This window comes from Aquarana catesbeiana, linkage group LG11 (assembly GCF_042186555.1).
Source record: "Aquarana catesbeiana isolate 2022-GZ linkage group LG11, ASM4218655v1, whole genome shotgun sequence".
In the NCBI taxonomy this organism is placed as follows: Eukaryota; Metazoa; Chordata; class Amphibia; order Anura; family Ranidae; genus Aquarana; species Aquarana catesbeiana.
Window position 1 is genome coordinate 166,540,060 of NC_133334.1, and position 27,700 is coordinate 166,567,759.

General features: G+C 44.8%; 1 protein-coding gene across 5 annotated transcripts in view; it reads right to left on the reverse strand.

The window, feature by feature from the left end:
* LPCAT2 (lysophosphatidylcholine acyltransferase 2) overlaps positions 1-27,700 on the reverse strand; it is a 521,286-nt gene that overhangs the window by 20,961 nt on the left and 472,625 nt on the right. For all 5 annotated transcript variants that reach the window (XM_073605020.1, XM_073605019.1, XM_073605022.1 and 2 more), the window contains one exon: positions 7,296-7,394. In XM_073605020.1, coding sequence (XP_073461121.1) covers positions 7,296-7,394 — 99 coding nt within the window. The remainder of the gene's footprint in view (positions 1-7,295; positions 7,395-27,700) is intronic.

The following is a 27,700-nucleotide window of genomic DNA, read 5'->3' on the forward strand; positions in this document are numbered from 1 at the left end:
CAGCTGCCAACGCGGCCTCTTCCCTCGGCTCAATGTCATCAGTGACTCCTTCCCTAGCCCCACCATGTCCTCCTGAAGAGTCCCTCGAACTGTTTGACCACAGTGTTGGGTACATGCTCCAGGAGGATGCCCAGCGTTTTGAAGGCTCTGATGATGATACTGAGCTAGATGAAGGCAGTAAAGTGAGCACGGACAGAGGGGCTGCCCAAGAACGAACAGCAATCTGGCAGTCATGTTCCCCCTGCTGCAGCATACTGCCAGGTTTGCTCCAGTGATGAGGAGGGAGGGGATGATGAGGTCACTGACTCAACGTGGGTGCCTGATAGGAGAGAGGAGGAGGAGGAGGCACATCACCACGAGGCAGGATGCCCTCCAGGGGCTAGCTTAAGGGCAGCACACTGACTGCATCACACCTCAGAGCTCTGCATGTGCAGGGTGCTGCTGTCTCTGCACGTTATTCCAAAAGTTCTTTGGTGTGGGCCTTTTTTGAGACGAGTGCATCAGATCGCACCGCTGCTATTTGCAACATATGTCTCAAGCGTATCTCGTGTGGCCAAAACATCTCCGGCTTGGGCACCACATGCTTGACCAGACATATGTTGACCTGCCATGCAGTTTCGTTGGCAAGCTTACCTAAAAGACCGACACCAAAGAACAAAGAAGACCTCTCCTTGCTCCTCATCAGCTGGGATCTCCAACCGCACTATACCTTCAGTCCTCTCTGAAACCTGCACTGAGAGGAATGAATGTGTAGAATTAGGTGTGTCACAGCCAAGTACTTGCGGGCAATCTGCTATCGGTACACCGACGTCAGATTGTACCAGGCAAATTTCCCTGCCCCAGCTGCTGCACCACAGAAAGAAGTTCGCTCCCAGCCATCCACATGTCCAGCGGTTGAATGCTAGCTTGGAAAAATTGATAGCACTTCAACTGCTACCTTTTCAGTTGGTAGACTCTGCCCCCTTGCATGAGTTTGTGGAATGTGCAGTTCCTTAGTGGCAGGTTCCCAAATGCCACTTTTTCTCACGGAAGGCGATTCAGGCTCTCTACCGGCATGTGGAAGGCAATGTCTTGGCCTCACTGGACAGGGCGGTCAGTGGTAAGGTGCATATTACCGCTGACTCATGGTCCAGCAGGCATGGACAGGGACATTACCTAAGTTTCATGGCGCATTGGGTGACTCTGCTGGCAGCTGGGAAGGATGCAGGACAAGGTGCAGTAGTGTTGGAGGTTGTTCCACCACCACGCCTCCAAAATGCCACTACTGGTGATTCTGACACACCTCTCTTCTCCACCCCCTCCTCTTCTTCTTCCTCCATGGCCTCTTCCTGTGCTTTGTCCTCGGAACCAGTGGTGCTCTGTAGGCGTTCAAGGGGCTACGCAAGTACGCAGGCCAAAAGATGCCATGCGGTGCTTGAGCTGTTGTGCTTGGGGGACAGGAGCCACACTGGGGCAGAGGTTCTGACAGCTCTGCAGGGGCATGTTAAGAGGTGGTTGACGCCACGCCAACTTAAGGCAGGAATGGTGGTTTGCGACAATGGCACCAACCTCCTCTCTGCCCTCTGACAGCGACAAATGACCCATGTGCCCTGTTTGGCTCACATCCTTAACTTGGTGGTGCAGCAGTTCTTGGGCAGGTACCCGGGCTTACAGGATGTCCTGAGGCAATCCAGGAAAGTCTGTGTGCATTTCCGCCGGTCGTATAATGGCAGTGCTCGGCCGGCAGACCTCCAAAAGGAATTTAACTTGCCAAAGAACTGCCTAATCTGTGACATGCCCACCAGGTGCAATTCAACATTGGCCATGCTGCAGCGGCTGCACATGCAGCAGAGGTCCATCAATGAGTACCTGTGTGACTATGGCACCAGGACAGGGTCAGGGGAGCTTGTTTTTTTTCCCCAAGCCAGTGGGCCATGATCAGGGATGCATGTACTGTCCTGTCACCATTTGAGGAGGCCACGAGGATGGTGAGCAGTGACAGTGCATGCATCAGTGACACTGTCCCCCTTGTCCACCTGTTGGAGCACACGCTGCGTGGAATAATGGACAGGGCACTTGAGGCAGAACAGAGGCAGGAAGAGGAGGACTTCCTTAGCTCTCAAGGCCCCCTTTATCCAGACAGTGTTCCTGCGTGCCCGCCGATCACACAGGAAGAGGAGGAGGAGGATTGTGTCAGCATGGAGGTGGAGCCTGGCACTCAGCATCAGCAGCAGTCTTTAAGGGATCATTTACAGTCCCAAGAAACCCATGGACTTGGCTGGGAGGAGGTGGCTGCGGATCATGTCGTCCTTAGTGACCCAGAGGACTCCGGACCGAATGCCTCAGCAAACCTACGCTGCATGGCCTCGCTGATCCTGCAAACCCTGCGGAAGGATCCTCGTATTTGTGGTATCAAGGAGAGGGATCAAAACTGGCTGGCAACCCTCCTTGCTCCACGTTACAAGGGTAAGGTTGTGGACCTTATCTTGCCGTCGCAGAGGGAGCAGAGGATGAAACATCTTCGGGAGGCCTTGCAGAAAGGTCTGTGCAACGCGTTCCCAGAGACTGGGAGGTTACAAACTCCTGTTCCTGGACAACGTGTTGCTGAGGCTTCGGTCAGTCAAAGAAGGAGCGGTGGAGAAGGTGGCCGTCTGACTGATGCGTTTAGATAATTTTTTAGTCCGCAGCCCCAAGGTCTGATTGGTTCCAGCAACCATCGCTAGCGTCTGTTTTACATGGTGCAGGAATACCTAGGGACAAAATCTGACTTGGACACCTTTCCCACCGAAAATTCTCTGGGTTACTGGGTCTTGAGGATGGCCAGAGCTTGCACAGTATGCAATTGAGCTACTGGCCTGTCCTGCATCCAACGTTCTTTCGGAACGCACATTCAGTGCTACTGGAGGCTTTTTAACCGATCACAGGGTGCGTCTGTCCACCGACTCGGTCGATCGACTGACCTTCATAAAAATGAATCAGTCTTGGATCACCACCAACTACCAAGCACCTGATGCTGATGTAACCAAATAATTTTTTGGAAATGTCAGATCCCTTCAAAGACTGCCTATGCTGATGCTGAGTGACTACCCTGTTATGCTGAGTAATTATCCTCTTCCTCCTCAATTATCATGCTGATAGCTTGTAAGAACATTTTTGGTTCTGGGAGCCGCCACCAATGCCTAAGGCCCAATTTTTCAGCCCCTGTTTAACAGGGGCGTGTAATTACAATTTTTGATGCAATTCTTTGTGGCAGGGCTAGTTCCTGCGCTCCAACTAGAGTATTTGTGAGGGGTTGCAGTGTTGTGGCACCAGCACCAGTGCCTAAGGCCCAATTTTTCAGCCCCTGTTTAATAGGGGCATGTAATTACAATTTTTGATGCAATTCTTTGCAGCAGGGCTCGTTCCTGCGCTCCAACTAGAGTATCTGTGAGGGGTTGCAGTGTTGTGGCACCAGCACCAGTGCCTAAGGCCCAATTTTTCTGCCCCTGTTCATCAGGGACATGTAATTAGAATTCTTGATCTCATATTTCACAGCTGGACCCGTTTCAGCGCCCACCAAGAGTAACTGTGAGGACTTACAGTGTTGTGGCACCAGCACCACCACCACCAAAGGCCCGATTTTTCTGGCCCTGTTCAACAGGGGCATGTAATTACAATTCTTGATCTAATATTTCAGAGCAGGTCCCTATGAGGTCTTACAGTGTTGTGGCAACACCAACACCTAAGGCCCCAATTTCTGCAGAGTATATAGGGCAGGACCCTACTTTCAAACATCCAACTTACAAATGACTCCTACTTGCAAACGGAAGGAGACAACAGGAAGTGAGATGAAATCTACCCCTAGGAAGGGAAATTCTCTCCGGTAAGAGTTAATATGGGAAAAACATTTCTCCTTTCCACTGATGCTTTATCACCAATCCTTGTTTCCCTAAAAACCCCAAATTTTCAAAAAACGTTTGTCATTGGGACAAAAAGTGAGGTGAAATCTTCTGAAGAGGAGCACACACAGCAAAACAAATGTCACAGGGGTGATAACCCTTCCCTATGTTTTCTAAAAAGCTTAAAATAGATTTTTGGGCTGGAGCTATACATGTTAAAAATGTACCAGTTGAAAATTACAAACAGATTCTACTTAACAACAAATCTACAGTCTCTGTCTTGTTTGCACCGCCTGTATACTGCTGTTCAGAGTATATAGGGCCTGGGGGCTCCATGCCTTTCCTTTTTTTAATTTGGGTGCGGGGTTCCCCTTAATATCCATACAAGACCCAAAGGGCCTGGTAATGGACTGGGGGGTACTCATGCCGTTTGTCTCACTGATTTTCATCCATATTGCCAGGACCCGACATTACATTAAAGCCGCAAGCCGTTTTAAATGACTTTTATTCCTTTAAAAATGTCATTTTGTGCAGGGACTGTTCTAAGCACGGGAAACACGCACCACTTTACAGGCATACTATAGACACCCCCCAGGTACGATATTTAAAGGAATATTTCACTTTTTTTTTTTACTTTAAGCATCATTAAAATCACTGCTCCCGAAAAACGGCCGTTTATAAAACTTTTTTTTGCATTGATATATGTCCCCTGGGGCAGGACCCGGGTCCCCAAACCCTTTTTTAGGACAATACCATGAAAATTAGCCTTTAAAATTAGCACTTTTGATTTCAAACGTTTGAGTCCCATAGACGTCAATGGGGTTCTAACGTTCGTGCAAATTTTCGGTCCGTTCGCAGGTTCTGGTGCAAACCGAACCGGGGGGTGTTCGGCTCATCCCTACTGGTGGGGAACTGTATCCAACACTTTACCAAAATCCAAGTACACCACATACACAGCCTTTCCTTTGTCTAGAGTTTTGCTTACTTCCTCATGGAAAGTAGTTAGACAACAGTTTTTTGCAAATCCATGCTGACTATCACTTATAATATTGTGTTCCAGCTAAAACTCATCTAGATGGTCTTTTATCAAACGCTCAAGTATCTTCCCAATTATATAAGTTGGGTTTACAGTTCTGCACTCAGAATAAGTATGTATCCTTTCAAAACTATAGGTGTGATTACCCCAGGAATAATAGGAATCAAAAGGAAGATTTTTTTCAGACAGGAATTCCAGTGGTGTCCCCCAGGGGGCCCCCAAACTGCAGCCAATACAGGTAGGATTGGAGAAATAGAAGAAAGAACTGAGGACCCAAGCAAGAGCATCAGAAGAGAGAGTCCAAAATTGAGGAGGTCCAATAAATTGGAGAAAAGAGTAAAGTTTTAGAGTTATGCCGTGTACACACGATCGGAAATGCCGCCAGCAAAACTCTGATGAGAGCTTTTTGTCGGAAAATGCGATCGTGTGTATGCTCCATCGTTCTTTTGCTGGCAGAATTCCAGCCAGCAAAAGATTGGGGGCATGTTCTCTATTTTTCGGTTGGGAAAAGTTACTATCAAAAAATGCGTTTGTCTGTATGCAATTCGTACGCGCAAAAAATCACGCATGCTCGGAAACAATTTGACGCATGCTCGGAATCACTGAACTTCATTTTCTCGGCTCGTCGTAGTGTTGTACGTCACCACGTTCTTGACTGTCGAAAGTTCAGAGAACTTTTGTGTGATCGTGTGTATGCAAGGCAAGCTTGAGCGGAATTCCATCGGAAAAACCATCCAAGTTTTTTCTGACGGAAATTCCGATCGTGTGTATGCGGCATTAGACTTAAAATATGCCCCCAATAGGGAATGAACCACTTCCCGCCCGTAGGACGTCATATGACGTCCTTAGGTTGAAGTGGTGATATCTGAACGATGCTTGAAGCTACAGGCATCATTCAGACATCTTTGTTTTCAGCCGGAAATTACCTGTAATGTAAAAGCCACCCTAGCGGCTGTTCAGCTGTTGGATTGTTTTTAAAGGCAGCGAGAGGGGACGGTGGCTTTCTGGGCTCTCCTGTGCGACTGGGAAGCCGGATTGAAAATTTGGCGGTGGCGCTGGATTACCATAGAGCTGGCCATAGACTGGATGGTCCCCGGCCATCTCTATGACCCTGGGAGGCTGAAAGCGATGTCATGACGTCACTTCTGGCTCTGGCAGATGTAAACACTGACGTTTTTTTTTTTCTGGATAAGCCGAGATCAAGTTTTTTTTTTTTTTTAATCTCATGCTTTTCAGGGTAGAGGAGATATCTGGGGTCTTATTGACCCTCTGTCTGGATGGTGCTGATTGGCCGTGTGCTGATCACATGCACCCTCCTGCTCCCCCAAAAAAATAAAGCAATACACACCAAACTGAGCATGTGCAGAGTGAGTATAACAAGCATGCTTTACTGCATATACCAACTTGTTTTATTGTTGTGGGTCTAGTGACACTTTAATGGTTTCTGCAACAACGTTAAGACTGGACAACAACTGACATTTGGGGCAGCCAATTGCTCTTTGTTTCTATATTTGATTTGTTGACTTTGCATTCTGTAGAGTGCAATTGGAGATGTTGATCACAGGCAACTGTGACTTTTTTAATTATGTATATCACTGGCTTTGAACTGAATGTTACCAGAGGAATTCCACTTACTTAGGTATAGGACTTTGTTTAGCAAGAAGTTTAGACAGCCTGCATTTGAAGGGGATAGGTGCATGTATATGTGGAAAACAATCTTGTTAAATGTTTACCAGGCTGGGAATGGATGAGATTTTATTTTTTTGCATAATTTTTGAATGAAATTGTTTGCATTTTTTGTACTTGATAGATTTCAGTACTATGCATTTTTTGGGTATGGTATATTGCCCTGTGCTGTGTCTGAATCCACAATTCTCACTATTTGTCTATGAATAAATTATTTTTGGCTACAATCTCAAGAAGAGAATTATATTTAGCTAACTAACAATATCCACTACAGAGCTTTGTATGACACTTGCACTTGCTGCACTTTATCAATTAAAAGCATCAACATTTTTGACAACATTTTACACTTTTGTACAGAAGTCCATTGTGTGAGTTTATTTTGCTGGATGGATTTAATCCACTTCATGTGCCAATAAAGGTGTAACTATTGCACAAAGCACAGCTTTTAGGAGGAGTACAACATGTGTGAAACCTACCAATGATGCTATCTGCATGGAGTTTGGATGTTTTTCTTGTTCCCATAGGTCTCTTTTGGGTGCTTTGGTTCACTCCCTCAATCCAAAAAACTTAATAATAAATTAAGAACCTTTTCCCCAGATTGTAGTGCCAATTAACACATGACTGCAACAAGATAAGCTCATCAATGAGATGAACTAATGTGAACAGATCATGCAGGAAATAATCAATATATAATAATAGAAATATGCTGTTATTACCTTAAATGCCATTTGAATAGTCTCTTCAGAATTTGCAGGGTTGCAAAGGATGGCAATCCCAATGATATATTCTCTGAAATCTATGGTACCATCTTCGTTCTTTAAGGAAGAAAATTCATAAAGGTTAATTGATGGGAAGATGGGCTTTGTTAGGCATTTTGGCTACATAATTATCTGTGAAAATAAAATAAACATTTTGTGAACTAAAAATCACAGTTAGAAATTAATTTTGCAGCAAAAAAAGCACCTTGCTAAATAATGTATACAAAATTAAACCCTAAGCCCGTTGAAAACCCTCTCCTATACCCAATGAAGTGAATAGCCTCAGATGATACACAGAGATGAAACAAATCTCCCTACATAAGTTTTCCATGTATATCTGCAATCTTTCCCTTTCTACATTCTTTAGAAATTGCAGGTTGTGTTACAAATCTTTCTTCCTTATTCAGCAGTGGGTGTGGAGTCTGGGCATACACTGTGTGAGGGCTGGTTGGAGGAAAGGCACCCCCCCCCTCACATAGGCAGAGGAACAAAGAAACTTGCAGAGCTGCAGTCTGAATAAATCAACCCTCTGCTTATCTATCTCTAAAGCACCCTCCCCAACACAAATTTTCAGCCTCTTTTATTTTGTGTGTCAAAGAGATTGTCAGAAGTTATCATGCTGATAACAGAGGAATGAAGTAGCAGAAAGACATGGCACTCAGCGCTTTGGAGATAGATAAGTAAGCACTACAGATATATGTGCCCAGATCAAATTTCATGAATGGGGTTTATAACCACTTTAAAGAGGTTGTAAACTCTGAAAAAAAAAAGAAAAGAAAAAAAAAACCCTGTAAAACAAAGGCATAATGAGCTAGTATGCATCATCTGACCAGAGCATCTTCTTCCACATGTTTGTTGTGTCCCCCACATGGCTTCTCGCAAACTGCAAATGGGATTTCTTATGGCTTTCTTTCAACAATGGCTTTCTTCTTGCCACTCTCACCATAAAGGCCAGGTTTGTGGAGTGCATGACTAATAGATGTCCTATGGACAGATTCTCTCACCTGAGCTGTCGATCTCTGCAGCTCCTCCAGAGTTACCACAGGCCTCTTAGCTGCTTCTCTGATTAACGCTGTCCTTGCCTCGGTTGAGGTTAGTGATGGCGAACCTTGGCACCCCAGATATTTTAGAACTACATTTCCCATGATGCTCAACTACACTGCAGAGTGCATGAGCATCATGGGAAATGTAAGTTCCAAAACATCTGGGATGCCAAGGTTCACCATCACTGGTTTAGGTAAACGGCCATGTCTTGGTAGGTTTACAGTTGTGCCATACTCTTTCCATTTTCAGATGATGGATTGAACAGTGCTCCGTGAGATGTTCAAAGCTTGGAATATTTTTTTATAACCTAACCCTGCTTTAAACTTCTCCATGACTTTATGCCTGACCTATCTGGTGTGTTCCTTGGCCTTCATGATGCTGTTTGTTCACTAAGGTTCTCTAACAAATCTCTGAGGGTTTCACAGAACTGCTGTTTTTATACTGAGATTAAATTAACACAGGTGGATCTGATTTACTAATTAGGTGACTTATGAAGGCAATTGGTTGCACAAAATTTTAGTTAGGGGTATCAGAGTAAAGGGGGATGAACAAAATGCACACCACACATTTCAGATATTTATTTATAAAACATTTTGAAAACCATTTATCATTTTCCTTCCACTTCACAATTATGTGCCACTTTGTGTTTGTCTAGCACATAAAATCCCAATAAAATACATTTACGTTTTTGGTTGTAACATGACAAAATGTAGAAAATTTCAAGGGGTATGAATACTTTAAGGCACTGTACATACTGTAAATATTTACAGCCTTTGCTCAATGGTTTGTTGAAGCACATTTGGCACCAATTACAGGCTCTTCTTGAGTATACTGTTAAAAGCTTGGCATGCCTATTTTTGGGCATTTTTTCCCATTCTTCTTTGCAGGACCTCTCAAGCCCCATCAGGTTGTATATGGAGCGTCAGCGCACAGCCATTTTCTGACCTCTCCAGAGACGGTCAATCGGATTCAAGTCTGGGCCACTCAAGGACATTCACAGAGTTGTCCCATAGCCACTGCTTTGTTATCTTGGCTGTGTGCTTAGGTTCATTGTCCTGTTGGAAAATGAACCTTCACCCCAGTCTGAGGTCCAGAGCACTCTGGGGCAGGTTTTCATCAAGGATGTCTCTGTACATTGCTGCATTCAATTTTTCCTCAATCCTGACTAGTCTCCCAGCTCCTGCCGCTGAAAAACATCCCCACAGCATGATGCTGCCATCACCATGCTTCACTGTAGGGAACGGTATTGGCCAGGTGATGAGCGGTGCCTGGTTTCCTCCAGACATGACGTTTGTCATTCAGGCAAAAGTGTTCAATCTTTGTTTCATCAGACCAGAGAATTTTGTTTCATCATCTGAGAGTCCTTCAAGTGCCTTTTGGCAAACTCCAGGTGGGCTGTCATGTGCCACTGATTGGTGGAGTGCTGCAGAGATGGTTGTTCTTTAACCATAAGAAATGTAGAACCAAGGCCCTCCTGACAAGGAGGGGTTAACCAGATAAAGATCATCATATATGCGAAGGGGGCCTGAAGGTCTGGAAAGCAAAGGTTTTTGTGCAGGAATGTATTGCAACGGGCAGTATTCTGATGTAGTATAAGGGGAGGGGAGAAGGACTTGAATGTCAAACTCCTCAAGGGGGGTCTGACTAGCCAAGAGTTTGAATGCGAATAAGAGAGGAAGAAGAGTATGGAAGACAGTATGGAAATAGGAGGGGAAAAGAGAGAGACAAAGAAAGAGAAAGCAAGGGAAAAAAAAAGGGGGGGGGTCTATTTGTAAATGCTTTTACTCAAAATTCACATATTTCCTTTCAAATCAAATTAGAAAAATGCGTGAATCCTGGATAAAAGTTGTGTAATTACATGTAAATCTTGTGTAAATACATTTATAAAAAGACCCCTAATTGTAGCAGGAGACTTTAACTATGTTCATAATTCTGGAGAAAAAAAGGTGTGAGGCAGAGTGGTGTAACTGTTCCTTTACAATACTCAACTATATCATTACTTTTTTTTGCAGAAGAGATGCTGAAAGTAGAAGATAAGGGGGTTACCGCATCCATGTATTTCTCCAACAAAAGGAATGAGCATTTAGTGCCAGTATTACCACTGCTACTGAAAAAAAAACTTCCCACTGCGCAGATCACAAACATTTTTGGTTGCTAGTATGCCATCAACCACCTGCCTTCTAGGAACTGAGGTTGGGGTGCAGGCTGACCACTGGTGTTCTACCTACTGATAATGTAATTGGTTGCTAGGATGATGTTAAAAAAAAAAAGGAACATGGGGCTCCCCTCAAAATTCATAGTAGACCTTTATCTTAGATAGGGGTCTGGTGTTATTTTTAAGGAGGTACCACAAGCAAAGAAAGGGAAAAAAAATAAAAAAGGTAGAGTCCTCCAAATTTAATGCCAGAATCTTATCAAAATATACTATATATGGCCTATCTGGCCAGGAATGGAGGACAGCAGCAAGCAAGTGGTTGCTCAGCAAACCATACCAGGTCACATGCTCTCAATGTAAGGAGTACCTTTCCAAGGTACCGTAAACAAAATGTCAACTTCCAGCTGTGTGGGCCGCAAGTATCTTTGGTTGCTAGGATGCAAGTGGCCGTCTGCCGCCTGGCAAATGAAGATGCTGTGCGGGCCAGCCACCAGTGTTCTGGCAACTAATAACATTAGCAGGTGCTAGGACACCATCGTCTACATGGTCATTGGTTGTTATGGTGCACCATGACAGCCAATGAAGGCACTGAATAAAGTGACATGGGGTCCCCCCCCAAAATTCCAACCAAACCCTTATCCTAGATGGGATTCTGGTATGGATTTTTAGGGGAAGCCCCATAAAAAAACTAGAAAGTGAAAAAGTTGGTTAGTGTATTGGGTTTATTATAAACATGATCATTTAGTTTTGTGTGTTTGTTAGTCTACAAAAAGTTCAAAAAAGTTAGGTTTTTCTGTAGGACAGAAGTTTATTCCTTTGTGTGAAATGTGTTTCTTCCTCTTTGTGGCTGAAAGGATTTTGACTGTACTTGTTTTAATGACTCCTTTGCTGTATTCTTTTGTTTTAAGTATCATTTGTTTTCCCCCTTGCAAGCCTCTCCTTTCTTTCTCGTAAGAGTTTTTCTGGCGTATGGGAGTGAAGAAAGGTTTTATTATTTTCTAAAGGTTTTGGGGCTTCATAACTGGGGATGTAATCTTACCAAGGCAGTGCAGGCCAGTGGGTCTAAATAATTGTGGGATAAAGTAGTGGACTGCTGTAACCAAGTTTGTTGTATGTTTGCCGAAATGTTGCTGGGGGCTTGTGCATTTGTTGTTAACAGATTTGTGTGAGTCATCCTGGTTGCTAATCTCAGCCCTGTACATTTCTATGCATACTGTAATTATGTAGTATTGCCACAATATATTATTCATTTTTTTTAAATTAATATGTACTATTATCACTCTATATTATTATTGACACTCTAATAAGCTCTGGTAATTTGAGCCACAGCCATTTGTATACCAGCTCTGTTCTTTCACAGCCACCGTATCACTGCTATGTCTTTCTCACAATCTTCACTCTGTCACTGTCCCTAATTTTTTCCCTCCCTGTCATTTTTGTCGCAACTGCTGTCTCTATTGTCCATAGGCATGTATGCGTTCCTTGATCATCCGATCGAGGGTGAATACTGCTGTGCAAAATGTAAGCACATTGCTTCCTGGAAGCCCAGGTTCTGAATCTGGGGAAGCAACTGTCAGCACTGAGATGTCCCTTCATACTAAAGGAGAGCCAGGAATGCACACGGCAGGTGCTGGCAGGGGACAGCACAGAGGTGGGTGGAGACAAAGAGGTGCAGGTACTAGCAAAGAATAGATGGGTAGAGGGGGAAATGCCAGGGAGGCCAATCCAGGAGCATCCCAATAAGTACGCTCCATTGAGTGACACTGGTGAAACCAGTCAGGGACCAGCACTGCTGGAGCTGAGGGACTCTCCTAGCTGCCGGGGGAAGAACTCCTCCAGTGAGAGAGGGGGAAAGCGAAGGGAAAGGAAAGACAGATTCTGGTGGTAGGGGACTAAATTCTTAGAAGGACAGAGAGGCCAATCTGTAACAAAGACCTAAAGAGCCGAACAGTATGTTGTCTACCGGGTGCTCGGGTTCGGCACATCACGGATTTGATGGACAGATTACTGGGAGGGGCTTGTGAAGACCCAGCTGTCATGGTGCACATTGGCACCAATGACAAAGTCAGAGGCAGGATGGAGTGTCCTAAAGAACAATTTTAGGTACTTAGGAGCTAAATTGAGGAAAAGGACCTCCAAGGTAGTATTCTCAGGAATACTACCGGTACATCGAGCCACACCAGAAAGGCAGAGGGAAATTAGGGAAGTAAACAAGTGGCTGAAGAGCTGGTGTAGTAAGGAGGGATTTGGGTTCCTGGAGGACTGGGCCAACTTCTCAGCCAATAACCAGTACTATAGAAGGGACGAACTGCACCTAAATGAGGCGGGTGCAGATCAGCTGGGAATGAAAATGGCCAAAAAGTTAGAGGGGTTTTTAAACTAGGCAATGGGGGGGAGGGTCCAAAGGTAGAGATAGTCAGCGCTGAACATATTCCAGAGGGTAGTATTGGGGGCATTAGTTGTAGGTTGACCAAAGCACATAAACCCAAAAGGTAAATATAGTAGCAAGTCCTAGTTGCAATCTCGGAACACCCAATAAGAGGATAATATGCGACCGGTCTAAACTACGTGGCATGTTCACCAATGCCAGGAGCTTGGTCGGACAAGATGGGTGAACTATAGATATACTGTTGTACCAGGAGGATTTGGATTTTGTGGGAATTTCAGAGACCTGGTTCAACAGCTCTCATGATTGGCTGGCAACCATTCAAGGGTATACCCTTTATCGCAAGGATAGAGAGGGTAAAAACGGGGGAGGGGTATGCCTATATATCAAGAATAATGTACAAGTGAATGTGAGAGATGACATCACTAAGGGAGCTAGGGAGGAGGTGGAATCCTTATGGGTAGAGCCCCAAAGGGATGAAGCGAAGGGGAAAATAATACTGGGAGTATGCTATAGGCCCCCTAACCTGAGGGAGGAAGGGGAGACAGATCTCCTATTGCAATTTGAATTAGTAGCAAGGATGAGAAGTGTTATCATAATGGGGGATTTTAACTATACAGACATAGACTGGATGAAGGGAACCGTGCATTCATCTAAGGCTCGCCAGTTCCTAAATGTCTTGCAGGGTCAGATGGTAGACGCACCGACTAGAAATAAAGCGTTACTGGATCTATTGATTACCAACAAAAAAGACCTGATCACGGATGTGGAAATATGGGGCAATTTAGGTAACAGCGATCACAGGTCAATTGGCTTTAGTATAAATCACACAAATAGGAATATAAGGGGAATACAAAGATACTGAATTTAAAAAGAGTCAACTTCCCTAAACTATGAACCTTGCTAGAAGGCATAAATTGGGATAAAATCTTAGGAACAAAGAACACGGAGGAGAGATGGGTTTGCTTTAAGAGCATATTAAATAAGGGCATTAGCCAATGCATCCCATTGGGTAATAAATTTAAAAGAGCGAACAAAAGTCCTCGATGGCTTAACTCCAATGTAAAAATGCATATGAAAGCAAAGGAGAAGGCCCTCAAAAAATACAAGGTTGAGGGATCATCATCCGCACCTAGAGTATGCTGTCCAGTTTTGGGCTCCAGTTCTCAGGAAGGATGTACTGGAAATGGAGTGAGCACAAAGAAGGGCAACAAAGCTAATAAAGGGTCTGGAGGATATTAGTTATGAGGAAAGGTTGCGAGCACTGAACTTATTCTCTCTGGAGAAGAGACGCTTGAGAAGGGATATGATTTTAATATACCAATATCATACTGGTGACTCCACAATAGGGATAAAACTTTTTTGCAGAAGGAAGTTTAACAAGACTCGTGGCCACTCATTAAAATTAGAAGAAAAGAGGTTTAACCTTAAACTACATAGAGGGTTCTTTACTGTAAGAGTGGCAAGGATGTGGAATTCCCTTCCACAGGAGGTGGTCTCAGCAGGGGGCATTGATAGTTTCAAGAAACTATTAGATAAGCACCTGAACGACCGCAACATACAGGGGTATACAATGTAATACTGACATATAATCACACGCATAGGTGTGACTTAATGGACTTGTGTCTTTTTTCAACTTCATCTACTATGTAACTATGTCAACTATATTTGGTGTCAGTCATTGTAATTCAGGCTCCTCCTTGGCGCCACCCTTATTACCTTTGCTGTTTCCCTCTTCCCAGCACATTTAAATACAACAGCCATGCTTCTCGGTTGCTGTCAGTTAGAGATTACATCACAAATGTGTACAATTCCTATTTATTCTCTTTTTCTTATATTACTATATTGTTTTTTTGTATATGATACTTGATACTTTTAGTGAATACTTTTTGACCCTCAGTAGTAATATATATTTTAATCAGATCTTGCGTTGTCTTACAATTGTGTGTCCAGTAACAGTCTCTATTGCTGCAAGATTCCAAGGTACAGAACAGATGTGTAATTCACTACAGCATTGAGGAGGCTATTTAAAATTAGTGTTAGACGAACAGTTCAGTCCGAGCATGAGTTTGGGTTGAACATTTGCCTGTTCAGCCATTCGCCAAACACCCGAATTTGTACGGTGTCCACCCCACCGAACACACTGCAATGCACAGGGCTCAGTGTAAGCTGGTTGTTGATGAGCGAGGCGGAAGGAAACAAGCTGCGGCATCCTTAATGACTGATGAGTCATCAGCTGTCAATGGGTTTCCCCACTAACATCTGAATAAAAAAAAGTGTCGGTTAAAAAAAAAAAAATAAATAAAAAAAGGCATGGGGTCCCCCCAAAATCCATACCAGACCCTTATGCTTGCATGCAGTCTGGCAGGTCAGGAAAGGGGGGTCGAGCGAGCACCTCAACATGGGGGGTGGGTGCTTTTAAGGTACAGGGGGCTCTGCCTCTCCCACTCCAAAGCACCTTGTCCCCATGTTGATGAGGACAAGGGCCTTATCCCCACAACCATGGCTGGTAGTTGTGGGGGTTTTTGGGTAGGGGGATTGTTGGAATCTGGAAGCCCCCTTTGACAAAGGGGCCCCCAGATCCCGGCACCGCTATGTGAATGAGTATCGGGTACATAGTACCCCTACCCATTTATCAAAAAAAGTGTACAAAAAAAAAAAGAGTAAACAAGTTTTTGACAAATTTTTTATTAAAAAATAAAAAAAATTGTGTCCCTCGATCCATTGTCTTTTTTTATAATCACTTTTTCTTTATCAAGACAAATTCCAACATACAACATAGAAATACACATTGCACAATATACTGTATCTATATAAATCTTTTCAATAACATACATCACACTAACCCCCCCACCCTGAGAAAACACACCGGATCCTTGATCATGTCTTCTTCAAAAGAGAGAAAGAAAGAGAAAAAACTTGTCTACCCATAACCAAAACTGAATTTGTGCAAAACATTTTTCAAAGTATAATTAAGAAGCTTTACAGCACCCTACATGTGTCAAACAACCAACAATACAAAAAAAAGTAAAAAATAAAAAATATAAAAATAAAAAATAAAAAAATGTATAATTTCAAATTACTTTTTTGTGTCCTATTATGTTTAGTGTTTTAATTCAGTATAATCTCACTCTACTACTTAATTTTTATACCTCTCCACCTTTCATTTCAACCCTTCTTTATGTGATTCCATTACGTGTTACCCATCCCATGCCTAATTTACTATTATAACTTTTCCTCTTCCTTTAATGACATCAATCATCTCTCTACTATGCCTCCCAGAGGAGGAGGAAAAAAGAAACAACACAAAAAACACAAAAAAAAAGAAAAAAAAACCCCACCTTCTTCCAATTTCCCCCCCACCAGATGCATCTCACAGACTATCCGATCCATAACGCAGCATTGCCCCCAGAAGGGTTTAATCCACCCTTCTGAGGAGTAATGCAGCCATCCTGCCCATGTATCTTTAAATTTAATCTGTTGGTCTTTAACCATATGTATCCATCTCTCTGCTTCCATTATTTTTCTACCTTTTTTTTCCAATCCATTATAGTGGGACATCAAGACTGTTTCCAAAATCTAGGTATCAATATTTTGGCTGCATTTAGCAAATGGGGAGTAATGCTTCTCTTATAAAACCTAGCAAATGATGGCATCCCAAGAAAAAGAAAATGTAATGGAGAGAATTCTATAGGTCTAAGTGTCATTTTCTTAATCCAAGGGGCTATTTCCTCCCAGATAAGTTTAATCTTTGGGCGATGCCACCATAAATGCAGAAATGAACCCCATTGGTTACATCCCCTCCAGCAGTTAACATCCGCCGATGGATATATCTGAGCCAATCGAACCGCTGTACGATACCATCTTGTCAGGTACTTATAAGACTTCTCCTGTATATGGGAATTTATGAAAGTGTGGTGTGTCGCTCCCATCAGCCTTTTAATTTGCTCTGATGTAAAATTATAGCCCAGTTCTCTTTCCCACTCTCGAATGAAATAGGGAGTTGTTATAGTTTGAGCACTCAGAACCAGCCTATACATTCGAGACAACATATGACCCGGCTCTGATAAGTTAACACACCATTCCTCAAAAGTAGTAAGCGGGTTCGCTGGCCTAATCTGGTGCTTCCACTTATTGAACAAGTCTGTCAGTTGACGATATTTCCATACAGCCATTGGTACTTCCGCCAGTATTCGAACCAAATCCACTAATGGAAGCCATTTACCCTGTGGGGCCACACCAGAGCAATTACACTTCCCGTCTATTCCCCAGCATTCTAAACCCCCTTTCCCCTGGGGACAACTTTCCAATGGTGTTACAGGGGATATTGGAGGGGGGGCAAACTTTCCCGTACTGTTCATTCTATCCCAAATGAATAGTGTTGTCTTTGTCAGTGGTGATGCATATTCCGATAACCCCCTATAAGAAACCGGAATCCAGGGGGCTCCGGTCAAGTTCCTACCTGCTAATGTTTTCTCCAAGGGCACCCAAATTTTACTAGCATCAGTTCATTATATGAACCAGGGCAATGGCTCTGTAATAAAACGCTATATCTGGGAGTCCCACCCCACCCTCCTGTTTTGGTCTCCTCAAAATCTCGTGTGCCAACCTGGGATGTTTATCTCCCCGCACAAAGGTCATAAAAGCCCTTCATATTTGTTTAAAGAATGTCTATGGGAGTTGTAACAGACTCACCCAGGATAGAGGCTTTTGGAGGGGACTGAATGCTAGCCTCTTGTCGATCGATTGTGGGCCCTGGCATTTGGGGGAATGGTGCTCTTTGTGAGCTGTGTGCCTGAGGACCCTTGAGGTGGTGTTACTTTGGATTTGGGTCCATATCCCCCGGGAGACACAGACTCTGGGGACCCTGGATTTGCCATATTAGAAATAGTGGATGATTCATAATACTGGGACAAATACTGTTAGGAGATGCTGATGTCAATTCCAGCCATCTGTCTGTCTGTTGCCTGCTAGAATGTGTTTATTGTAAATAAGTCTAGTATGGAATCTAAGAGTCATTAGATCCCCATTGTTGTTTGTGTTAATTAACTCTGCTATTGTGTGAAGAAGAGTTCTGTGTTGATTTGTGATAATGTTGATTGTGTTTTCTGAGCTACAAGATGGCCAGTCTGGCCTAAAGGTCATGACTGAGTCATCTAGGCTGTCTAACGGGATTAGTTAATAAGCCCATGTTAATTAGGTTTCTGGTCACAGATGTATGTTCAGAGTAATATGAGCAGGAGGTATGCACCTCCTTTTTTACTGTATAAAAGAGCCTGTATTCCTTTCAATAAAAGAGATTCCTGTTTGAACTTATATACAGCCAGCCTGGTGTTTGCTCTGAGCTATCACAACTGGATTAGAATGGCACATAGCTGTAGTTTGAATCCCGGAGCATCGGATGACTGAACCATCAGACGTTGCGATCTGCAATCTGATTCTATAGCCACAGAGGAGTGTCGGGAGAGTGGAACCGAGCGAGCAGGGTCTCCTTACATTGGTGGCAGCGGTGGGATTTGCTCTCCAGTTACTGGGACACTCCAAACCAGCCTGCAGGAGAGCCACACTGAAAGACTTACTTGAGAGCCCTGGAGGGAATGGTGGGATCGTGCTTCCTTTCCGTGAACACATCCAAACCATCACCTGGATCCAAGGTCCAGATAGCAGGAGAGGAGAGGTACACATACCAGCCACCATGGAAGAGGAATTCAGAAGGAGGTTGCGAGAGATGCAGATACAGCACAGAGGACCAGTATCAGAGCAGGTCCTGCTAGGATGGTTTGATTCTATCAGCTGTGAACTCTGGAAGGAAGCACTAGCCCATGAGCAGCGAAACCAGGGAAAAGTTCTCCCCTCCATACATGTAAGGTACTGGTCGTAGTATGAAGTGCGAAGGCTGTTATTGGGGGAACAGCCGAACCAGGCGTGGACAGCTGAGTTAAGCAGGCTGATCTGGGCAGAAATGCGGTTGGACGAGAGCTACAGAGCCCTCCAGTGGTATGTAGCCCAAGTGTGCCCGTGGACAGCGGATGACAGCCCCACGGAAGGCTTTGACTACGATGGCCTGGGATTGTTGTACTGGAGGCTGTCCAGGGACCCTGACTTTGGGAGTGATCGGGAGTGGCGTTTGGAGGAAATAATGGAGCACAGAGAGCGAAGACTGAATGTCTCGGAAGTGCACTGGGCACAGGAAGATTTGGATTTTCTGGCCGTTCAGGAATGGGAGCTAGAGATGGCCTACAGACAGCTGCTAGACTCTGCTCAGCAGCAGGGTGGGGCTCCCTTTGCCTGTGACTATCAGGAAATACCAGTTGACAACTCTGAAATCCTGGCTGAAGAGTCGACAATGTGGCAGAGTAACAGTGTGCTTTGCCAACCTGCCCCCACAGCTATGGACGTGGAGGTCTTATGGCGGATGGTGCAAGTGCTGACTGACCTTGATGAACCTGTTTCTGCCTTGGATGATCTTGGATGGAGGAATGTGCCTGTCCAGCAGCATGCCAGAGAATCGGCAGTGGAAAATCTGAAGATTGCCATCCCCAAACCTGAAGTGCTGACAACAGGGCAGAGCTCTGCTAACCTCTGCCCAGCACTGATAGCATCTTCTGGATTCCATGGGCAGGAGATGGTGAACCTCTATCCCCAGACACCAGTTGCAGAGACAGGGGATTTAATAGACTTTTCTGCTGAGGAAGAACAACCTGATAAGCCTCCAGCAGAAGAGCTGGTATTAGGGCCAAACTTCACTGTGTTCTGCCCAGCACCAACAGCAGTATCTGTGGAGTTACAACAAACTTCTCCAGCTGAAGATCTGGTAACTGAACAGAGGGTCCAAGACCTCTACACCACACTTTTAGCAATTCCAGAGACTGGGGATTTAATAGATGTTTCTGTAGAGGAGGAACCACCTAGCAAACCCCCATCAGAAGTGCTGGCAACTGGACAGAGGGTCCAAGACCTCTGCCCCACACCTGTGGCAGTTTCGGAGGCTCAGGGTGAGAAGGTGGCAATCACTTCCCAGCAGCAGATACAGGGGGAGAAGGGAGAGGAGGTGTTTGTTGTCCGTCCCCAACAGTTGGGCAGGGTGGAGGAAGCTGCCTTTACTCCCCAGCAAAGATCCGTGCACCTGGGAGACAGTACCATAGACATGTCGTCCCAGCAGCCAGATGAGGGAATGGAAAAGGAAGCAGCCGGCTCACCTCCCCAATGGCAGCTACACAGTTTGAAAGTGGAGGAAGCCAGCCTCCTGCCCCAACAGTTAGCCGTAGCGGAGGATGCGGAGTGCTACCAACCTCTGCCCAGCACCGGCAACAACTGTGGAGTTCCAGGGAGCCGGGGCAGTCGGCCCCTCTCTCCAGCGACAAGTTGATGTAGTAACGCTGCTACTCCCAGCTGGATCACTGGCAACAGGGCAGAGCGCCGCTGGCCTCTGCCTAGCACCTACAGTGTCTCTACAGTTTCAGAAAGCTGGGGCGATCGGCCCCTCTGCCCAGCAGCAGATCGAGCCCTGGAATGTTAAAAACCACCCAACTGAAGCGCTGGCAGCCGGACAGAAAGTAAATGACCTCTGCCCCACACCTACTGAGGTCAACTATTCCTTGCAGCCAAGAAAGGAGATCATGCGGACAGACTAACGCATGTCCAGACCAGGTGGAGGTCTGGGACCTTGTTAGTCAACCTTTGATGGGGGAGAAATGTTACAGACTCACCCGGGATAGAGGCTTTTGGAGGGGACTGAATGCTAGCCTCTTGCCGATCGATCGTGGGCCCTGGCATTTGGGGGAACAGTGCTGTTTGTGAGCTGTGTGCCTGAGGACCCTTGAGGTGGTGTTACTTTGGATTCGAGTCCATATCCCCCCGGGAGACACAGACTCTGGGGATCCTGGATTTGCCATATTAGAAATAGTGGCTGATTCATAATGCTGGGACAAATACTGTTAGGAGATGCTGATGTCAATTCCAGCCACCTGTCTGTTGCCTGCTAGAATGTGTTTATTGTAAATAAGTTTAGTATGGGATCTAAGAGTCATTAGATCCCCATTGTTGTTTGTGTTAATTAACTCTGCTATTGTGTGAAGTGGAGTTCTGTGTTGATTTGTGATAATGTTGATTGTGTTTTCTGAGCTACAAGACAGCCAGTCTGGCCTAAAGGTCATGACTGAGTCATCTAGGCTGTCTAACGAGATTAGTTAATTAGCCCATGTTAATTAGGTTTCTGGTCACAGGTGTATGTTCAGAGTAATATGAGCAGGAGGTATGCACCTCCTCTTTTACTGTATAAAAGAGCCTGTATTCCTTTCAATAAAAGAGATTCCTGTTTGAACTTACATACAGCCTGCCTGGTGTTTGTTCTGAGTTATCACAACTGGATTAGAACGGCACATAGCAGTAGTTTGAATCCCGGAGCATCGGATGACCGAACCATCAGAAGTTGCAATCTGTAATCTGATTCTATAGCCACAGAGGAGTGTCGGGAGAGTGGAACCGAGCGAGCAGGGGCTCGTTACAGGAGTGTTATGGGTACGGTATGTAAAATGTAAATAAGACTGTAAATTACACTCATTTTAAGCGCGTTTACCCTGCCAAAGCATGTCAAAGTATGACTTCTCCACTTTTGCAAGTCTTTTATTATGGATACCATCAAGGGTCCATAGTTTAGATCATATAGGCGCTTTATATCTGAAGAGATATAGATCCCTAAATACAATATAGAATCAAGGCGCCAAACAAAAGGAAAAGATTCATCCTCAAAGGCACATGGCTCGGCATTAACACTGATTTCTCAATATTTTAAAATTAGACACAAGACCAAACCTGTCTATTTCCGACATCAGTTCCATCAAAGACTCTTGAGGAGAGGAGAGGTACAACAGTAGATCATCTGCGTAAACTGAGATCTTATGTTCCGTGGATCCAATACAAATCCCCTTGATCTTCCTATTTCCCATAATCGTGCGTAGAATGGGCTCCAGCACCATAGCAAATAACAATGGGGACAGTGGGCATCCCTGCCTAGTCCCATTCCGTATCCCCAAAAAAATGATAGTCTACCATTAACTTTAACCCTTGCTCTAGCATCTGCATACAGTGCCCTCACCCATCCCATCATCCGCTCTCTCAGACCCACCTCCCTCAAAATTGCAACCATAAACTCCCACCCCACCCTATCAAATGCTTTTTCGGCATCCATTGAAATTACTACACTCGGGGTCTGGTTCGGTCCATTGTGCATCCAATGCAATACATGCAGGGCCCGAATAGTATTATCTCTAGCCTCTCAGCCCTTCATAAACCCTGTTTGATCTGGGTGAATCAATTTAACTATATGTTCTTGAAACCTTAGGGCCAGAATTTTAGCCAGGAGCTTAGTGTCAGAGTTAAGGAGGGAGATGGGTCTGTAGCTGGCACAGCACTAAGGGTCTTTCCCTACCTTCGAGAAAACCGTCACATAAGCCAACAGTGCCTCTGGAGGCAATGGGTTAGAGACCGAGATAGAGTTAAGGTATCGGCAAAGAGGAACCAACGGGATTGAAGAAAACTTTGTATAATACATATTTGTGAAACCATCAGGTCCCGGGCTTTTACCTAATGGCAAAGCCGCAATCGCTCCACCAAGTCCTTCAATGGAGATTGCTTTTTCCATTTCCTCCAAGGCCGCAGATGGAATGGCCTGTAGCCCTGAGGCCTCAAAATATTCCCGAAATCTATACAAATGTCCACCCTCCTCCTCCCTTACAGGAACTGAGTCTATGTTATATAGAGACGCATAAAAGCGATGAAACTCAGCTGCTGTTGCTTGGGAGTCCACCATCTGCTTATCGCCTGTCTTTATAGTGTGACCATGTTGTTTCTTTAGTTGTCTAGCCAATAGTCTTCCACCCTTATTCACCTGTTCATAGAATTGGTGGACAAAGTATCTATCTATGTTTAAAAACTGCATAAACCTCTATAGGGATTTTTAAGGCAATGAGAGCTAAAAATTTAAGTAAAAATATGTTTATTATAAATATAAATTTAGATTTACATAAATACAAAAAAATGAATAGAACTTGATAAAGATATCACATTGCAAAACTATTAAAAAAGTGCATTTGCATAAAAAAAAGAAGTAAATTGGAAGAGAGTGATACATCACACTACACGATACAATCACCACAGATGAGAAACCATGGCGTTGAGTAGTAAAATTCCAACGCGTTTCAACATGCTTACTTTTTCAGGGAAATGTATCACAGTCTAAAGAAAATCAAAACAGCAATATTATGAGCTATATGAAATTACATATATATCTCACATATTATGGCTAACACACCACTTACATCCTCCTAATGCACTTCGTGGGTTAATGGTATTTCAGTGTCAAGGTAAAAGGTCCTGATCCTCCATTGGTTAACAATGTCCCATATCCTCTACAAGACGGCTGTATATGAAGTTACATTCCAAATATTGGCGTTTCAGCATCAAATATTTGATAGCTGTATAGAGCAGGGTGAAAAGGAAAAAAAAAAAAAAACCATGATGAGAAAAAAGGGAGGATAAAAAACCCCCTTCTCCTATTATGATATTATGGTGTAAGATAAATACACTTACTTGTAACAAGGAGTATAAGTCCAAACAACCCAGAGCAGTCTGCATACCCTGGTAACCCTCGGCTGGTAACCGAGGGAAGAAGTGACGCCATGTGCCGTCCCTGGCATCCTTTTATGTGGTGTGGGCGGGGATGGGCCGCCGCATCAGCCAATGACGCGGCGCACCCAGAATCACCGCCAACAGGGCAGTCCAGTGTGATGACGCCGTTCGTTTCCATAACATTGGACACCGCCGCTGACACAGCGCATGCGCACCATGGCAGCATGCGTCAAGGAGACGCACAGCAGCCATGATGGGCCGGCCGCCATGATGGAAAGGGGCTGCGCCCATAGTTGGAAATGAGGTGATGAGGTGACACCGAGTCAAACCAAGCGCCATCGGCGCAGTAGACGCGGTGTCACCATCAAAAGGGAAGCATCCCCCCTCCCCATAGATGAAAAAAGTAGGCCCAAAAGACCGCTTGACGGGATAATGAGTCCTAGTCAGCGGGACGGCCTGGAGAGGGTGGCAGGTGGAAAGAACCAAGGGGGGGTTTTCCGGGGCTTGTGACACCAAAGGGGGCTATCCCCCTGACCAACTCAGGAGTGGAAAGGGGGACAACCAAGGGCTAATAACTACCGACACAGGGAGCCCCGCTTGAAACAACATTTCAAGCATTGGGGTAAAAAATGCCGTGGCGTACAAAAAGAACACCTCGGCCCCCCGTGTCGGGTAGGGACAGGACAAAGAGGGTAAGTACCCTTCCCAACTGGGGAAACTAATGGGGAGAGGCCATTCCACCCCCACACCGAGCAACCTGGAAATGTATAGAGGATGATCTAAGTGCGAGATAGAAACAAACTACTGCTTAGTGACCCTAATGGTTACAGAGGAGTACAATAATGTAAAAGTGAAATCATTATATCAAATGGAAAACAGTGATAATTCTCAAAACTCCACTTTAAATTGGCCTAGAAACCATAGGCCAAATCAAGTGGTAATGAGGCAACAAAAGACCACATACATATGTGTATATACACAAATATCTAAGTATCTAAAAACCCTTTGGATGATATATCTCATGTCTCGATACTTATTAGCAACCCAAGGGTTCACATAGGAAACCCCATGGGGCAGAGAGGGCAGAACGATAATAGGGGTATTAAGGCCCATGAACGTGGACAAGGTCAAAGGGGACAGGCGATGACCTTTAGTCGGTTTTGCCCGAACTAAAGCCATCCAAAAAGGGCCTGAAGCTCTCTGTTTCATTTAAGCCAGGGGGGGGTGGCCCTAAGGCACCTGATCCAGCGCATTTCTTGCTGGAGCAGAACCTTGTTCCAGTCACCCCCCCAATCGGTATGTGGAGTCTATCCAGGACTGTAAAGTTAACTTTGGGAATCCTGTAGTTGTGTTGTCTGGCTACATGCCTACCGAGTGGTAAGTAGAGATCGCCAATGCCCATACTGTGCATGTGTTTTTCAACTCTTTTGCCTAACTCTTGTCGGGTTTTCCCGACATAGAAGGCCCCACATTGGCATTGCATAAGATACACGACTCCCTGTGTCCTACAGTTGGCAAAGTGACGTAGCTGGAAATTTTTTCCATTGGGTAGTGGTACCGTGGTCCTCCTTCCAATAACTCCGCACTGTGAACAAGACCCACACGGGTATGTACCCCAAGTTTTACAAGGGTCTCTTCTTGCACTTCCCTTGTATTCACTTCATGTGAGCATGTTCCCAATGGAACCTGATTTTTTATATGTGATTTGGGGTCTAGATGTAACCAAACTACCCACGATCGGATCCTCCATGTGGATTGACCAATGCTTGGAGATGATCTTCCTTATCTTGTTATGTTCATTGGAGAAGCTCATAATGATTCTGGTCGTTGTGTCTTCTTTCTATTAATGGATAGAGGGTATACGAAATCAGCCCTCAAAAGGGCGTTTAATCGTGTTAAAAACACAGACAGACGGAACCTAATTTTCAAGACGAAAAATCCAAAGAAAGGAGACACAACAACCAGAATCATTATGAGATTCTCCAATGAACATAACAAGATAAGGAAGATCATCTCCAAGCATTGGTCAATCCTCATGGAGGATCCAATCGTGGGTAGTTTGGTTACATCTAGACCCCAAATCACATATAAAAAATCAGGTTCCATCGGGAACATGCTCACATAAAGTGAATACAAGGGAAGTGCAAGAAGAGACCCTTGTAAAACTTGGGGTACATACCCGTGTGGGTCTTGTTCACAGTGCAGAGTTAATGGAATGAGGACTACGGTATCACTACCCAATAGAAAAATTTTCCAGCTACGTCACTTTGCCAACTGTAGGACACAGGGAGTCGTATCTTATGCAATGCCAATGTGGGGCCTTCTATGTCGGGAAAACCTGACAAGAGTTAGGCAAAAGAGTTAAAAAACACATACACAGTATGGGCATTGGCAATCTCTACTTACCACACGGTAGGCATGTAGCCAGACAACACAATTACAGGATGCCCAAAGTTAACTTTACAGTCCTGGATAGACTCCACATACCGATTAGGGGGGGTGACCGGAACAAGGTTCTGCTCCAGCGAGAAATGCGCTGGATCAGGTGCCTTAGGTCCACACCCCCCCCGGCTTAAATGAAACAGAGAGCTTCAGGCCCTTTTTGGATGGCTTTAGTTCGGGCAAAATCCACTAAAGGTCATCTTCTGTCCCCTTTGACCTTGTCCACGTTCATGGGCCTTAATACCACTATTGTCGTTTTGACCTCTCTGCCCCATGGTGTATCCTATGTGAACCCTTGGGTTGCTAATAAGTATCAAGACATGAGATATATCATCCAAAGGGTATTTAGATACTTAGATATTTGTGTATATACACATATGTATGTGGTCTTTTGTTGCCTTATTACCACTTGCTTTGGCCTATGGTTTCTAGGCCAATTCAAAGTGGAGTTTTGAGAATTATCACTGTTTTCCATTTGATATAATGATTTCACTTTTACATTATTGTACTCCTCTGTAACCATTAGGGCCACTAAGCAGTAGTTTGTTTCTATCTCGCACTTAGATCATCCTCCATACATTTCCAGGGTGCCCGGTGTGGGGGTGGAATGGCCTCTCCCCATTGGTTTCCCCAGTTGGGAAGGGTACTTACCCTCTTTGTCCTGTCCCTACCCAACACAGGGGGGCTGCGGTGTTCTTTTTGTACGCTGCGGCATTTTTTACCCCAATGCTTGAAATGTTGTTTCAAGCAGGGCTCCCTGTGTCAGTGGTTATTAGCCCTTGGTTGTCCCCCTTTCCACTCCTGAGTTGGTCCGGGGGATAGCCCCCTTTGGTGTCACAAGCCCCGGAAAACCCCCCCTTGGTTCTTTCCACCTGCCACCCTCTCCAGGCCTTCCCGCTGACTAGGACTCATTATCCCGTCAAGCGGTCTTTTGGGCCTACTTTTTTCATCTATGGGGAGGGGGGATGCTTCCCTTTTGATGGTGACACTGCGTCTACTGCACCTATGGCGCTTGGTTTGATTCGGTGTCACCTCATTTCTAACTATGGGTGCGGCCCCTTTCCATCATGGCGGCCGGCCCATCATGGCTGCTGTGCGTCTCCGTGAAGCACGCCGCCATGGCGCGCATGCGCTGTGTCAGCGGCGGTGTCCAATGTTATGGGAACGCATGGCGTCATCACGCTGGACTGCCCTGTTGGCGGTGATTCTGGGTGCGCCATGTCATTGGCTGACGCGGCGGCCCATCCCCGCCCACACAACATAAAAGGACACCAGGGACAGCATATGGCGTCACTCCTTCCCTCGGTTACCAGCCGAGGGTTACCAGGGTATGCAGACTGCTTCGGGTTGTTTGGATTTATACTCCTTGTTACAAGTAAGTGTATTTATCTTACACCAAAATACCAGAATAGGAGAAGGGGGTTTTATTATCCCCCCTTTTTTCTTATCATGTTTTTTTTTTTTTTTTCTTTTCACCCTGCTCTATACAGCTATCAAATATTTGATGCTGGAACGCCAATATATGGATTGTAACTTCATATCCAGCCATCTTGTAGAGGATATAGGACATTGTTAACCAATGGAGGATCAGGAACTCTTACCTTGACACTAGAATACCATTAACCCACGAAGTGCATTAGGAGGATGTAAGTGGTGTGTTAGTCATAATATGCGAGATATATATATAATTTCATATAGCTCATAACA